At 41.4% G+C, this 16446-nt stretch overlaps 1 protein-coding gene across 1 annotated transcript in view; it reads right to left on the minus strand.

Moving 5' to 3' along the window:
* Window positions 1-16446, minus strand: part of KCNQ5 (potassium voltage-gated channel subfamily Q member 5) — a 575985-nt gene that overhangs the window by 136081 nt on the left and 423458 nt on the right. The window contains exon 3 of the mRNA XM_065888664.1: window positions 14704-14830. Within this exon, the coding sequence (XP_065744736.1) occupies window positions 14704-14830 (127 nt within the window). The remainder of the gene's footprint in view (window positions 1-14703; window positions 14831-16446) is intronic.

Here is a 16446-nt window from a genome sequence, read left to right on the forward strand (position 1 = left end):
GGGATAGCACCCCAAGTTTCTTTAGGGGGATGTGAAGGTTCTGTATCTTGATGGTGGTGATGGTAAAATTAGCCTGTACGTGTGATAAAATTTCATTGAGTGTAAGAAAAAACTGGTGAAATCTGAATAAGGTTTGCAATTTAGTAACACAGGCAATCAACTTCCTGGTTTTGATAACTGCACTAAACTCACGAGAGATGTTATCATTGGGTGAAGGATACTTGGGTACAAGGCAACCCTCTCTATTCTTTTTTTTTAATTTAATTTATTTTTTTATACAGAAGGTTCTTATTAGTCATCCATTTTATGCACATCAGTGTATACATGTCAGTCCCAATCACACAATTCACACCACCACCACCACCGCCACCACCCTGCGGCTTTCCCCCCCTTGGTGTCCATACGTTTGTTCTCTACATCTGTGTCTCAACTTCTGCCCTGCAAACGGGTTCATCTGTACCATTTTTCTAGGTTCCACATACATGCGTTAATATACAAGATTAGTTTTTCTCTTTCTGACTTACTTCACTCTGTATGACAGTCTCTAGATCCATCCATGTCTCAACAAACAACCCAATTTCGTTCCTTTTTATGGCTGAGTAATATTCCATTGTATATATGTCCCACATCTTCTTTATCCATTCGTCTGCTGATGGGCATTTAGGTTGCTTCCATGACCTGGCTATTGTAAATAGTGCTGCAATGAACATTGGGGTGTGTGTGTGTCTTTTTGAATTATGGTTTTCTCTGGGTATATGCCCAGTAGTGGAATTGCTGGATCATATGCTAATTCTATTTTTAGATTTTTAAGGAACCTCCATACTGTTCTCCATAGTGGCTGTATCAATTTACATTCCCACCAACTGTGCAAGAGGGTTCCCTTTTCTCCACACCCTCTCCAGCATTTGTTGCTTGTAGATTTTCTGATGATGGCCATTCTAACTGGTGTGAGATGACACCTCATTGTAGTTTTGATTCGCATTTCTCTAATGATTAGTGATGTTGAGCAGCTTTTCATGTGCTTCTCGGCCATCTGTATGTCTTCTTTGGAGAAATGTCTATTTAGGTCTTCTGCCCATTTTTGGATTGGGTTGTTTGTTTTATTAATATTGAGCTGCATGAGCTGTCTATATATTTTGGAGATTAATCCTTTGTCTGTTGATTGGTTTGCGAATATTTTCTCCCATTCAGAGGGTAGTCTTTTCATCTTCTTTATGGTTTCCTTTGCTGTGCAAAAGCTTTGAGGTTTCATTAGGTCCCATTTGTTTATTTTTGTTTTTATTTCCATTACTCTAGGAGGTGGATCAAAAAAGATCTTGCTGTGATTTATGTCAAGAGTGTTCTTCCTATGTTTTCTCTAAGAGTTTTATAGTGTCCGGTGGTTACATTTAGGTCTCTAATCCATTTTGAGTTTATTTTTGTGTATGGTGTTAGGGAGTGTTAAACTGCATTCTTTTACATGTAGCTGTCAGTTTTCCCAGCACCACTTATTGAAGAGACTGACTTTTCTCCATTGTATATCCTTGCCTCCTTTGTCATAGATTAGTTGACCATAGGTGTGTGGGTTTATCTCTGGGCTTTCTATGTTTTTCCATTGATCTATGTTTCTGTTTTGTGCCAGTACCATATTGTCTTGATTACTGTAGTTTTGTAGTAAGTCTGAAGTCAAGGAGTCTGATTCCTCCAGCTCCGTTTTTTTCCCTCATGACTGTTTTGGCTATTTGCGGTCTTTTGTGTTTCCATACAAATTTAAAGATTTTTTGTTCTAGTTCTGTAAAAAATTCCATTGGTAATTTGATAGGGATTCTATTGAATCTGTAGATTGCTTTGGGTAGTATAGTCATTTTCACAATGTTGATTCTTCCAATCCAAGAACATGGTATCTCTCCATCTGTTGGTATCATCTTTACTTACTTTCATCAGTGTCTTATACTTTTCTGCATACAGGTCTTTTGTCTCCCTAGGTAGGTTTATTCCTAGGTATTTTATTCTTTTTGTTGCAATGGTAAATGGGAGTGTTTCCTTAATTTCTCTTTCAGATTTTTCATTAGTGTATAGGAATACAAGAGATTTCTGTGCATTCATTTTGTATCCTGCAACGTTACCAAATTCATTGATTAGCTCTAGTTGCTTCTACTGGCATCTTTAGTGATTCTCTATGTATAGTATCATGTCATCTGCAAACAGTGACAGTTTTACTTCTTTTCCAATTTGTATTCCTTTTATTTCTTTTTCTTCTCTGATTGCTGTGGCTAGGACTTCCAAAACTATGTTGAATAGTAGTGGTGAGAGTGGGCAACCTTGTCTTGTTCTCGATCTTAGAGGAAATGCTTTCAGTTTTTCACCATTGAGAATGATGTTTGCTGTGGGTTTGTTGTATATGGCCTTTATTATTTTGAGGTAGGTTCCCTCTATTCCCACTTTCTGGATAGTTTTTATCATAAATGGGTGTTGAATTTTGTCAAATGCTTTTTCTGCATCTATTGAGGTGACCATATGGTTATTCTCCTTCATTTTTTTTAATATGGTGTATCACACTGATTGATTTGTGTAAATTGAAGGATCGTTGCATCCCTGGGATAAATCTCACTTGATCATGGTGTATGATCCTTTTGATGTGTTGTTGGATTTGGTTTGCTAGTATTTTGCTGAGGATTTTTGCATCTATATTTATCAGTGATATTGGTCTGTAATTTTCTTTCTTTGTAGTATCCTTGGTTTTGATATCAGGGTGATCATGGCCTCATAGAATGAGTTTGGGAGTGTTCCTTCCTCTGCAATTTTTGGAAGAGTTTGAGAAGGATGGGTGTTAGCTCTTCTCTAAATGTTTGAAAAAATTCACCTGTGAAGCTGTCTGGTTCTGGACTTTTGTTTGTTGGAAGAATTTTTTTTTTTTTTAAACATCTTTATTGGGGTATAATTGCTTTACAATGGTGTGTTAGTTTCTGCTTTTGTTTGGAAGAATTTTAATCACAGTGTCAATTTCATTATTTGTTGATTGGTCTGTTCATATTTTCTATTTCTTCCTAGTTCAGTCTTGGAAAGTTATATCTTTCTAAGAATTTGTCCATTTCTTCCAGGTTGTCCATTTTATTGGCATAGAGTTGCTTGTAGTAGTCTCTTAGGAAGCTTTGTATTTCTGTGGTGTCCGTTGTAACTTTCTCCTTTTTCATTTCTAATTTTATTGATTTGAGTCCTCTCCCTCTTTTCTTGATGAGTCTGGCTAATGGTTTATCACTTTTACTTATCCTCTCAAAGAACCAGCTTTTAGTTTTATTGATCTTTGGTATTGTTTTCTTTGTTTCTATTTCATTTATTTCTGCTCTGATCTTTATGATTTCTTTCCTTCTGCTAACTTTGGGTTTCGTTAGTTCTTCTTTCTCTAGTTCCTTTAAGTGTAAGGTTAGATTGCTTATTTGAGATTTTTCTTGTTTCTTTAGGTAGGCTTGTATAGCTATAAACTTCCCTCTTAGAACTGCTTTTGCTGCATCTCATAGGTTTTGGATCGTCCTGTTTTCATTGTCGTTTGTCTCTAGGTATTTTTTGTTGTTGTTGTTGCCGTAATCGGGCCTCCCACTGTTGTGGCCTCTCCCAGTGCGGGAACACAGGCTCCGGACGCACAGGCTCAGCGGCCATGGCTCATGGGCCCAGCCGCTCCGCGGCATGTGGGATCCTCCCGGACCGGGCACAAACCCATGTCCCCTGCATCAGCAGGCGGGACTCTCAACCACTGCGCCCACCAGGGAAGCCCAGTCTCTAGGTATTTTTTGATTTCCTCTTTGATTGCTTCAGTGATCTCTTGGTTATTTAGTAATGTATTGTTTAGCCTCCATGTGTTGTGTTTTTTACGTTTTTTTTTCCCTGTAATTAATTTCTAATCTCATAGCGTTGTGGTCAGAGAAGATGCTTGATATGATTTCAATTTTCTTAAATTTACTGAGGCTTGATTTGTGACCCAAGATGTGATCTATCCTGGAGGATGTTCCGTGTACACTTGAGAAGAAAGTGTATCTGCTGTTTTGGGATGGAATGTCCTATAAATATCAATTAAATCTTTCTGGTCTATTGTGTCATTTAAAGCTTGTGTTTCCTTATTAATTTTCTTTTTGGATGATCTGTCCATTGGTGTAAGTGAGGTGTTAAAGTCCCCACACTATTATTGTGTTACTGTCGATTTCCTCTTTTATAGCTGTTAGCAGTTGCCTTATGTACAGAGATGGTCCTATGTTGGGTGCATATATATTTATAATTGTCATATCTTCTTCTTGGATTGATCCCTTGGTCATTATGTAGTGTCCTTCCTTGTCTCTTGTAACATTCTTTATTTTAAAGTCTATTTTATCTGATATGAGTATTGCTACTCCAGCTTTCTTCTGATTCCCATTTGCATGGAATATCTTTTTCCATCCCCTCACTTTCAGTCTGTGTGTGTCCCTAGGTCTGAGGTGGGTCTCTTGTAGACAGCATGTATATGTGCCTTGTTTTTGTATCCATTCAGCAAGCCTGTTTCTTTTGGTTGGAGCATTTAAACCATTCACGTTTAAGGTAATTATCAATATGTATGTTCCTATGACCATTTTCTGAATTGTTTTTGTAGGTCCTTTTCTTCTCTTGTGTTTCCCACTTAGAGAAGTTGCTTTAGCATTTGTTGTAGAGGTGGTTTGGTGGTGCTGAGTTCTCTTAGCTTTTGCTTGTCTGTAAAGCTTTTGATTTCTCCATGGAATCTGAATGAGATCCTTGCCGGTTAGAGTAATCTTGGTTGTAGGTTCTTCCCTTTCATCACTTTAAGTATATCATGCCACCCCTTTCTGGCTTGTAAGGTTTCTGCTGAAAAATCAGCTGTTAACCTTATGGGCGTTCCCTAGTATGTTATTTGTCCTTTTTCCCTTGCTGCTTTCAATAATTTTTCTTTGTCTTTAATTTTTGCCAATTTGATTACTATGTGTCTCGGCATGTTTCTCTGGGTTTATGGGACTCGCTGTGCTTCCTGGACTTGGGTGACTATTTCCTTTCCCATGTTAGGGAAGTTTTCGCCTATCATCTCTTCAAATATTTTCTCTGGTCCTTTCTCTCTCTCTTTTCTCTGGGACCCCTATGATACAGATGTTGTTGTGTTTAATGTTGTCCCAGAGGTCTCTTCTGCTGTCTTCATTTCTTTTCATTCTTTTTTCTTTATTCTGTTCTGCAGCAGTGAATTCCACCATTGTGTCTTCCAGGTCACTTATCCGTTCTTCTGCATCAGTTATTCTGCTATTGATACCTTCTAGTGTGGTTTTCATTTCAGTTATTGTATTGTTCATCTCTGTTTGTTTGTTCTTTAATTCTTCTACGTCTTTGTTAAACATTTCTTGCATCTTCTCAATCTTTACCTCCATTCATTTTCTGAGGTCCTGGATCATCTTCACTATCATTATTCTGAATTCTTTTTCTGGAAGGTTTCCTATCTCCACTTCATTTAGTTGTTTTTCTGGGGTTTTATCTTGTTCCTTCATCTGGTACATAGCCCTCTGCCTTTTCATCTTGTCTATCTTTCTGTGAATGTGCCTCTCTATTCTTTTTTGCAACTTTTAAGTAAGTCTAAAATTACTTCAAAATTAAAAGTTGTAATGAAGGGCCAGATCTTAGGAAGATGACTATTGGGAAAAGGAACAAACATCTATTTTCTCTCAGACTTCACATTAGCCAGTGTCTCTTGTGGGGTGGGAAGATCTTGGGATGGGACTCAGACTGTCACATGGTTTACTGATTTGCTCCTGCGGTGCCATACATGAGTGAAGCAGGGAGATGACATGGTGTCATAGAAGGATGTTGGGACTTGACGTGAACACATCTCTCTTTTTTTGTTGACTCTTTTTGCTTATGCAGTGTGACCCTTGATAAAGGCCCTTAATCCAAGTCTCAGGTTTCAAAATATAAAACGGGAATCCTCATCTTTTTCAGTTTCAGTAAGATTGCTATGGGGGTTACATGGGATAGTTTGTAAAGACGATTTATACTTTAAATCATGAAATTTTATTCCTGTTCGTGTAACACCAAGTGCCCAAATCCTAACCTCCTGTTATATTCAGCATCAAAGGAAGATTTCTTATCTAAATATAGCCCTAAACTGTTGTCCATTTTCTAATACGTTTGCAGTAAAGAAGCCACAGATGGTCCAGCAAGTTCACAGCCACTGTGGATTAGCAGAAAAGTAACCAAAATTCAAAAATGAAGCAAAGGCTCACTCATCTCTTGTTTGAAGGAAGGCTGTGAGTTGAGCATTTAGTTCAATGTGGTTCTTTCTTTTTTACCCAGAAGGAGTGCAGAGGGGAACTACGCACTCTTTTTTCTCTTATTATTACTATTGTTGTTTTTTAAAAATCAGGGAGTTTTTATTTCTGAAAAACGGTGATTCTGCAGCATTTTCCAGTGGAACATTTACTTATATTTCAAAGTGAGAAAAATCAAGCAGTCTTTTTGCCAGTTGCGGCCCGTGGAATCAGGATAATCTCTCACGGCAACGGACACCACCTAGAACACGCTGACTAGAAAGTTGCTAATCTATGTCACATGGTCTCCCACCGACCTGTTAATAAATTCCTTTTTCCTGCTCCCTCATTATTCTTGCATGTGGAGATTAAATGGACTATACGGTAATTCAATTTGACTCTCAAGAGGTAGTGCTTTAGAGCTGTGAGCCACAGGAAGCTGGCTTTCTGCTCTAGCTCCACTGCTGACTTGGGGGCGGAGCACGGAGCACCCGCCCTGTGCCAGGCCTCAATTTTTCTGTCTACAGAATGAGAGAAGCAATGTCTCAGAGGGACACGGTGCTGCTTTATGAGCTCTATGTTCTAACTGAGCTCCAAATTCCGTTACAGAAAGGTATTCTTTGATGAATTAAAGATGCATTTATACTGTTGTTGAGATTCTTAGCAGGAATCAAAGAAGCTTTAAGATCTAATTTTAAAAGACTCCCACTGCACAGCACATTATCCAGCTCTCAAATGCTGCACACAGTTGTGCATGGAGCGCTCTGTGGTATTTATTAAAAATAAGACACAAACCCTGCAAAGAGGTGCTGGGAATATCTCCACAGCACGTACAGGTGCTGAACTGCTTGACTTCCACTGAGGCTCTGGGGGCTCCTACTGGCAAATTCCAAGCACCACTCAGAAGAATGACCCCCGAGAGACAGCTTAATGCTTCCTACTGATCGCGAGTCTTCAGAGAACATCTCAAGGCAGAAAGGGACAATTTCTCAAAGGAAGTAGATAACCTTTAATGAAACAAATCTGTGTCACAGCCATAACTAAGTATATGCCACAGAGTCCTTTGCTAAGAGGCCCTTGGGAATTGCTTCCTGGTGATCGTTTCCAAGGGGAATGGGAGAGCTCTCATCACCTTCTCCTAATTCCTGCTGCTCACGGGAAATAACATGTTTCTTTTCAGTTTTCAGTTTGGACATTTCATGTTTCTAAGGGTAGATATATAGATGAGTGGAAAAGTCTGAGGGACAGGTTTATATTTTTCTGGATGGGTAATGATTTGTATATTCCGATATGAAGTTCAGACAGGTATAGACAGATGACCAAGAGACCCAGAGCCTTATGTAGCCATACTTTTTGTTGCCTGATCAAAAAGTTTTTTAACCCAAATATTTAGCATTAGGCCCACCAGCAATCTATTGGACCTTTGCCTGGTGGCCCATCCTAGATGCTGCCTTGTCTCAGGCAACTATATGCCCTCACGCGGCCCCCACAGCCCCCAGGGGTGGCTGTCCGTCCATCACCTCCCACTTCTCACTGAGCTCCAGCCGCAACGGCCATGTGTCTCTTCCTGGTACCAACCAAGCTCATTTGGTCTCAAGAACCTTTGCAATGCCTGCTCCCTGGCCTGGAGAGATCTGTGCCCACATCTTCTCACTGTGGCTTCTCTAATACTCAAATTGACTTGAGTGTCCCACTCCTTAGAAAGACCCCCTTGGGCCACCTGATCTAAAGAAGCCCCCAATCTCTCTGTTTATATCCTTCATAATGCTATCTCTAGTTGACATTATCTTGTTTCTAAAAAATATGTTTGCGTATTATTTTTCTCTGTCCACTGGAATATTAGCTTGACAGGAAGGAGGACACTGCCCATTCAGAGCCACACAGCATCCCTGGCATGTAGAACTGTGCTTGGACATGGTGGACACTATGTAGATGTTTGCTGGGTGACTGAGCTCAGAATGCAGGGCCCCTCCTTTCAGCTCTCCTTCCTGACTTCCGTAACAGAAATGACGTTCTCCTAGGACCAAGGCTTGACCCCTAGAACCCTCTTCTCTTTTCCTAGCTCGTTTTGCTCAGCCCTTCATCCTATTAGACACCAGGCCTTGACCATATTTCTTTTATGATGTCTCTTGAATACTTTTTTTTCCCCTTCTCATTACCGTCCCTTAATAAGTGCTCTGTCTGTGAATGAATTTTCTCACATAACATTTGAAAGTTCAGAATATTAGTACAATATATCGTAGTACACCATTGAAGTTTATAGAAGGAGTGGGAAATAATCTTTAGCTATCCATTTCCTCTAACTGTATTCTCTATATGGTCAAGTCTTACCAGCTGATCAAACTATATTGTAAGTTCAAATTTGTGCACCAGGTCAACAGTGACCTAAACAGGTCTCCAAGGGTGTAGTAACATGAACAAACATGCGAAGGCATTTCTGGGAGTGATATCACTTATCCGGAGATGCCTCCAATTAGGAAATACCCAAGGACCTCATGATAACATTGTTCAAAAGGGTATGCAGTCCTATATGAGGCAAGTAAGTCTACTTTAGGGCTTAATTTCTTCTTTAGGTTGGAGAGCAGCACAGGTAACCTGATCTAGTTGAAATAATAAGGCTAATATTTAAGGCTGATACTGCAATTAATGTCATTTTGTGAAGTCTGGCTTCTCATTTGAAGATTTCAGATTAGAAATGATAATATTTATATACAAATAATGAATATGACAAATGTAAGTTGATGACAATGGACAAGGTTAACTAAATTTAATTGAAAAGTACTAATGAACAGTAAGCGCAATCTTCTCACAGTTGGGTAGTGTGGTACTCTGGGAAGTAGATACTTGCTCACTGTTCTGGGTTCCTTGCACACACTCCTGAACCTTGGAATCTCTGGCATGACAAGTGCCTTTTGTACAATAACGAGGTGGCTGGGGGTCCCTAGAGAGCTTCAAGATGGGGGCTGGTGACCAGAAAGACAAAGGCGTGATGAGAGGGCCAGCCCCACCCTGGACCTCTGGGGAGGGAAAGGAGCCTGGAGATGGAGTTCCATTACCAGTAGCCAATGATTTAATCACTTGTGTCTTTGGAGTAAAAGCTCCATGAAAATCTCTAAACCATGGGTACTGGAGAGTGTCCGGGTTGGTAAACATATGGGTGCTGGGAGGCAGGGCGCCTGGTGAGGGCACGGAAACTGCATGTTACCCAGTCCTTGGCCCCAAATACCTGCCCTGTGTGCCTCTTCCATTTGGCTGCTGTTCTTGGATTACAGCTATAATATTAATATAATATAATATAATATAATATAAGGTACAGCACTTTCTTGAGTGCTGTGTCATTCTAGTGAGGTGGGGAGTTACTGGAGCCCCCAAACTGTAGTCGGCCAGGCAGAAGTGTGTTAGCCTGGGCACCTCACTGTGGCTGGCATCTGATGTCGAGGAGGGAAAGTCCTGTGGGATTAAGCCCTGAACCTGTGGGGTCTGTGCTAATACCAGTTGTTAGTGTCAGGATTGTATTGAGTTGTTGAACACCAAGTTGGTGTCCGGAAAGTTGGCGAATTGGCTGGTGTGAGGAAAAACCGCCACACATTAAGTGTCAGAAGTGTTGTGAGTGACAACAGCTCATCAGGTAGGTATATTTTCCTAGACTGAAATCCTGGTTCTTTCATTCACCATCTTTCTAACTTTGGACAAGTTTCTTAAGCCTTAGATTACTTCCTCATCCTTAAGAAAGATATTATAAAACTCATGTAGGATTAAATAAGACAATATTTATAGAGTTCAAGAGCAGTACCCGTCATGTAGCAAGTCTCAGTAAATATGAGCTCTTATTAATTAGAAGGATTGAAATGGCTCTAATGTTCTGTGGTCAATCAACCCAACAGGGTTCAATGGTCCTCAGATGGTCCAGTTAATCACATGGAGGCGACCACACGCACCGGAGTTTGAACACTTAGATGGAAAGAGAAACAGCAGAAGAGTATACGACTGACAGGAGATAACCCAAGAGAACACAACTTCTACTAAAGGGCAGAGGAGATTAGAAGGTGTAGAAAATGACACAGTTTAAGAGTATGTCTCTTGGAACCAAAGAGGGAGAACCTGGAGAGGTAGAAAAATGGTGTCTCAGTTCAGAGCCAGTGGCAGCTGAGAGTCTCTGATACAGCTTTCCAACACATTAGCAGCTGAAGCCGCCTTTTAACAGGATGAACTCACAGATATATGAGAGTGGCCTTGGCTGTGTGGTTGATTTTAATAAAGGCTGCAATTTTGTTTTAGCCAAAGAAGACACTGGTTATTTTCTTCTCATTAAAAAAATACACTTGTTGGCGTTTTCAGGAGTGACTGTTATCTCATGTCAAAGGCATATATGCTCCATTCAGGGCGAAATATCCGTGCTGAGGTTTGCCTCTTTCGTCCTCTTGGGGAAATATTACAATGAAGGAGAACTGCTAAAATAGCAATTAAAAACCGATTTATATTTAGCATCAAATACAGATCCACGATTAACCACAGGCTGGTGTTTTCTGCTTCCCTGAAATGCACTGCAAGACTGAGAAGTACGGCCCTGTTACATATGTCTCTAGACAGAGTCACTGGGGCATCCAGAGAAGCCGCAGCTACAGGAAATTGGTTGGCCTCCTGACCCATCAGGCTCATCCTCGTGATCTAGGCACCAGCCTTTGGTACGGTTTGCAACTTTCAGGTAGGTCATTTATGGAAGTTAGAAAAGGAGTGACTGCGAACTCAGTCTTCGAGGTTATTTCACACGTTCTCAATACTGAGGTCACGAGTGAATGAGTTGTGTCTGAATGTAGAGAAATCAAAAAGCAGCCAGTCCAGGTAAATGAGGGCAGCTCGTTAGATATCTCCAAATATACTTGACTCTCCCAGTCGTAGGGCAGCGAGTATGGCCCCCAGATGTATGCAGAAATGTTATTTCAACAGCGTCTTAGGGGAGAGGTGTAAATTGAATGCATAGGTATAAGGGAGAATTTTGTAATTCAAGATAAGCTTTTACCAATGTTCAAAGCAAACTCCTCAAATCAAGCAGAGATAAATCAACATGGTAATGAAAGAGAGCATCTAATTAAAAAACAATTGAATAGATTTTTTTTTCTTCCCTTAGGTTACAGTTGTTTAAAATATGTTTTTCAAACCTAAGAATATAATGGTTTTATGATTTCTCAAATCAACAATATTTGGAAATGCCCTGGTTCTGGCTCCAGTGCAGGGGTGGAGGGGTGGGCAGGTCAGGAGGGGAAGTTCTGCAGTCTTTGGGAATCAGCTCGTGGGCCTCTATCACCTTGTGTCCAAATACTAACAGTTGGTCTGCAGGGCTCGCTAGGTGACGGCTGTAGAAGCTTTGGTCTCTTTCAGCTGGAGAGAGCAACACAGGGGTGCTTCCAGAAAGCACTCCCTGTGCTGCAGGCACAGCCAGGCTACCAGTCTTCTCTGGATCCTTTCCTGAATGCTCAAGCCTTCTAAAAGTGTTCGGTGTGTATCTGGCATGTTCAGAGTAACCAAATCTTACAGATACATAGAGTCTTGAGAGAGGTTAGCTACATTTCCAAACTCACAACAGTTGTCACGGACAGATGAGGGAAATGCTACTTCTTTGTCCACTTTGCCATGGTAAATTAGGCAAAACAAGGGAAATCCAGGGTTCACTTTACATTTTGCTTTATCATTTAACCCCTGACACCAATCATTTTTTTATGGGCCTATTAAGCAGGCCTAGAGAGGGCCCCAGCAGCCACGTGCTACAGCCTGCCGCCGTCAGGCAGGTGACCTCGGTTCCTCTGTGTAGGTTACATCTTACTGACCTCATCCTCAAGACCCAGGTGTGAACACGTTTCACTATTTCATTGCTTCATCTGGACCATGAATCAAACCATTACACGTACCTCAAAAAAAAGACTGAAAAGTGCATAGTTATCCTAAATGTAAGTACAAATCTTGTTTTTGTTCTAATGGGGATTCATGATATATTTATCCGTGAAATTTTCTTCCAAAGCAATAGATTCACTAGAGGTCAAATATCCAAACGAAGAGAAGGCCTGAAGGGGTAACTAAACTCCAGCCACACCTAAACCATGTCACACTAAATCTGTAAGGTCACAGTTGACAGGCTCAAAGGTGGCTAAGTTACAGACGACGACGACGACAACGTAGTCTTCAGAACCATGCGTTACACCAAGACCTGAACGGATCCGAGACAGGAAGAGAAAGATTAAAGGACTAAGTTATGCTGATGTATCCATAGCTGAGAACAGCTATCAAAGGGCAGCAGGCGTCTGGGAAAGAATCTGCTTTTTAGCTTAGAAGCCAGAAATACATTGGCATTGCCTCTGGAATTGGAATAAAACCAATTTTAAATTGGTTTTAAAGCCTGGAATGGAACGTTCCTGCAGTCATCCGTGAACCAACCTTATCCTGTAGAAGCTGAGTGAGCCCTGGCCAAACCATCTGCCTTGTGAATGGTTTTGTTTGGGTCCCTCATAGGACAGGAAGTTCTTGTGCCGTAATTCCACATCGAGTTACAGTGTTTTGTGGTGTAGCCTGAGCAGGGAATTAAAAAAGAGGAAAAACCTCCAGAGGAAAATCAAGTGCCTTCACTGATGCACCCGAGGGGCTGGGTGGACCCGCAGAGCTGGGTGGGCCCGCCTGGGGGTTGGGTGGACCCGCAAGGCTGGGCGTTGGCGCCCACTTTCCTCCACGCCTCTCTGGCAGAAGAGGGGCAGCCGGACAAACAGACTGCGTTAGTGAAGGCCAAACAAGATGTTTCAAGGTTGATGTAACTTAGAATTGCACTAGATTCACTGTGGTAACCGCAGGGCTTCACGCACAGCCCCATGTCCATAACGTGTGATTGAAGGAATGGTGGCTCCGGAAACGTGCATGCGTGTGGGGAGCCCTCCCGCTTCCCTGTGCCCAGGACGTGCGCCACTCACACCGCACTGGGAAGAAAGATGGGCCAAAGGGTTCCTCTTACAGTCCCCGTGGAGGGGGTTTCTCTACTTCTTCCTTAAGGAACAGGGGTTAGGGAGGAAACTAAAGGTGCTCAACAATTCCCAACTCCTGAAACAAAACGGCAAACCAGCTGCTGATGAAGAGCTCAGTCTAAACTAGCTTGTAAATAAAAACACCACTTTCTCAGATTGGAAATAGTTGAAATAAGTAAACCTCACCGAGAACTTTCAGCATTTGGATTTGAATGGCTACCAAAGAAGTGGGAAGGAAAAAAGAGCAAGAAAACCAAACGTAGCTGCTGAGTAACAGCAGCAACAACCACAAGCTTTTGTATACAGGGTTTTCTTTTCCTTTCCCCAAAGGAATAACATTCTATTGCTTAAAAATAGGCCAAATTCTTCAAAAATGTCAGTGCTGGGAAAGACGGAGAAAGGCTGACGAACAGTTCTAGACGAATGAGACCAAAGAAGCGTGATGACCAGACACAGTTGTGACCCAGCCTGGGTCCCGCCCTGGAGGGAAAATGCTACAAATGACATTATTGGGTCAACTGGCAAAACCGCGATACAACCAGCAGATTAGTTAAGGTATTGTGTTAATGTCTAATTTATGGAAGGTTAGGTAAAAGAATGTCCTTATTTTGGAAAACCCACACTGAAATATTTAGGGATAAAGGGCCATGATGTAGACAACTTACTTAAAAACTTAATCGATTAATTGAAAATTGAGATATAATTGACTAAGGTTTTCAATTTTATGATCCACTTTTAAGTATATTACTTGGAGGTGCCAGATCTTAACTCTGGACTGTTTTATAATTTCAGGCTGGTACCCAGGTGAATGGAATCTCTTTGAAAGGACAGCAGCCAGGGAGCTGCAGGGATGTGATATTGATCCGGGGACTCACATTTCAGAGGATAAACACTTTATCGGGTCTGACAGCTACAGTGCATACACATACTTGTAATTATTCTTGAGGCATGCTCATTAACAGGCTTTACCCGGACAACTACACTTATACGCCCCAGCAGAGCAAGAGCACAGAAGGGGTGCTGCTTACACTGTAGAGCAAAAAGGGTCTTTACACGTAGTGAAACCAATGCTCCCAAACTCAGGGCGACACTCGAGAACCATGTATTTCATCATAACTTAACCTGACACAAGTGGGTATTTTAGAGCTGGACCATCTGGCTCAAATCCCAGCTCCACCACTAACCACCTGCATGACTTTTAGCAACTCACTTCACCTCTCTGTGCCCCAATTTCTTCATCTTAAAGTGGGGCTAATAAAAATACCTACCTCATCATGTTATGAAGAGGATTAAGTGAGTCAGCACTTTCAAAACACGAGACTGCTGGCCCATGGTGAATAATCCATGAATGTTATTAGCTTTTAACATTAACTAAATGCTGCGATACCGGGAACAGATGAAGAAAAGGATGCAGTGGCATAAATCTAGGTATCCAGGACTTTGATATTCACCTATAACACAGAAGGGCTTCCGGGCAAATCTCAGTCTTCCTTGCCATCCTCTGTACCGGCAACAGCAGCCTGCAGACCAGATTCGAATGATGAACTCCAAACCAAAGACAACGATCATCACAAACTCCTAAAACATCAAATGAGGCACATGTCAGAGAGAGGTATTACGGATCAAACCACAGCAGCAAGCTCTGTGGATATTTCCGGACATGCAGGCACTTCATCTAAAATATCTGGTTGTTAAAGTCTGAAGTTAACATCGCCTTTTCTCCAAATCAAGCTAAACCTGGAGAACATCGGAATTGTATTTCCTATCATGGAATGCTATTCCCCTTCAAGTCTCTAAAGCTTTGCAAGGTTAGGAGTCTGTTTTAATTCTAAATATGCAGGCTGAATTACGGATCCCCTTGTCTGGAATACACAGTCCCTCGAGATTGGTTCCAGGACCCCATGGACACCAAAATCCTCAGATGTTCAAGCCCCTTATATAAAATGGAGTAGTGTTTACATAAAACCTACACACATCCTTCCATATACTTTAAGTCATTTCTAGATTACTTATAATACCTAATACAATGTAAATGATTTGTAAATAGTTGCTGGCATGTAGTTCGAGTTTTGTTTCTTGGAACTTTCTGGAATTTTTTTTTCAAATATTTCGATCTACGGTTGGTTGCATCTGTGGATGTGGAACCTGCAGGTAAGGAGAGCTGACTGTATAGTGCAATTGACCTTGGAACCTGGTAACATATGAAATATCTGGAATGAAAGAGCAAACCCTGAAAACACAGCTTCACAGTTTTACAGAAAACAGACCCTCATTTTGCTGCAAGGAGTGACATAATCCCTGAGCCCTTAAGAGTTGTTCTCAGAGAAGTTAGTATTTAGGAGGATACTGAGTTCTTTTGTTACGATGTCAAAATCTCCTTATAAGACAGCAAGTTTTGACAGTGTTATTGTGTGTGGCACATACATCCTTTGCCAGAAATGAGACCCTGAAGCCTCTGGATCTGATGCTTGTTAATTATTAGGCTGCCCTTTAGTGAGAGCTGCCTTGAAAATAACACTTGCTCCAGCAGGAGGGCTTTGAGATTATCTAGGAAGAGTTGTGAGTGAACCCTGGAGAAGGCCAACTAAAGAGGCTCATTAAATGTGGGTCACAGACTGAGAAACCACCAGACTCTGTCAGAAGAAAGCACCTCTGGAGCAGACCTGTCACAGTCACCTTGTTGCCCCTCTATAGGGGCAGGCACTGAGTTTATCACATTTGATTTGTTTTCCTTTAAACATATTTCCCTCTCCTGGGCTTCCCTGGTGGCGCAGTGGTTGAGAGTCCGCCTGCCGATGCAGGGGACATGGCTTCATGCCCCAGTCCAGGAAGATCCCATATACCGCGGAGTGGCTGGGCCCGTGAGCCATGGCCGCTGAGCCTGCGCGTCCAGAGCCTGTGCTCCGCAACGGGAGAGGCCACAGCAGTGAGAGGTCCGTGTATCACAAAAAAAAAAAAAAAAAAATTCCCTCTCTTGTTTTGTTTTTTTAAAAATCTCTCTCTTGTTTTTAAACAACGGTTGAGTCAGCATTTATGATGTAGAACAATATTTATTACTTGATTTTTGTTATAACTGCTTAATTATAAAAGTGATACATGGTTTTTATTAAAGTCTCTAAACATCACAGATGTGTTGGGTGTACAAAGTAGTCCTAAGCCACTCCCCATCCTCCCACGTCCCAAGATAAAAACTG

Source organism: Phocoena phocoena, chromosome 12 (assembly GCF_963924675.1).
Source record: "Phocoena phocoena chromosome 12, mPhoPho1.1, whole genome shotgun sequence".
Lineage (NCBI taxonomy): Eukaryota > Metazoa > Chordata > Mammalia > Artiodactyla > Phocoenidae > Phocoena > Phocoena phocoena.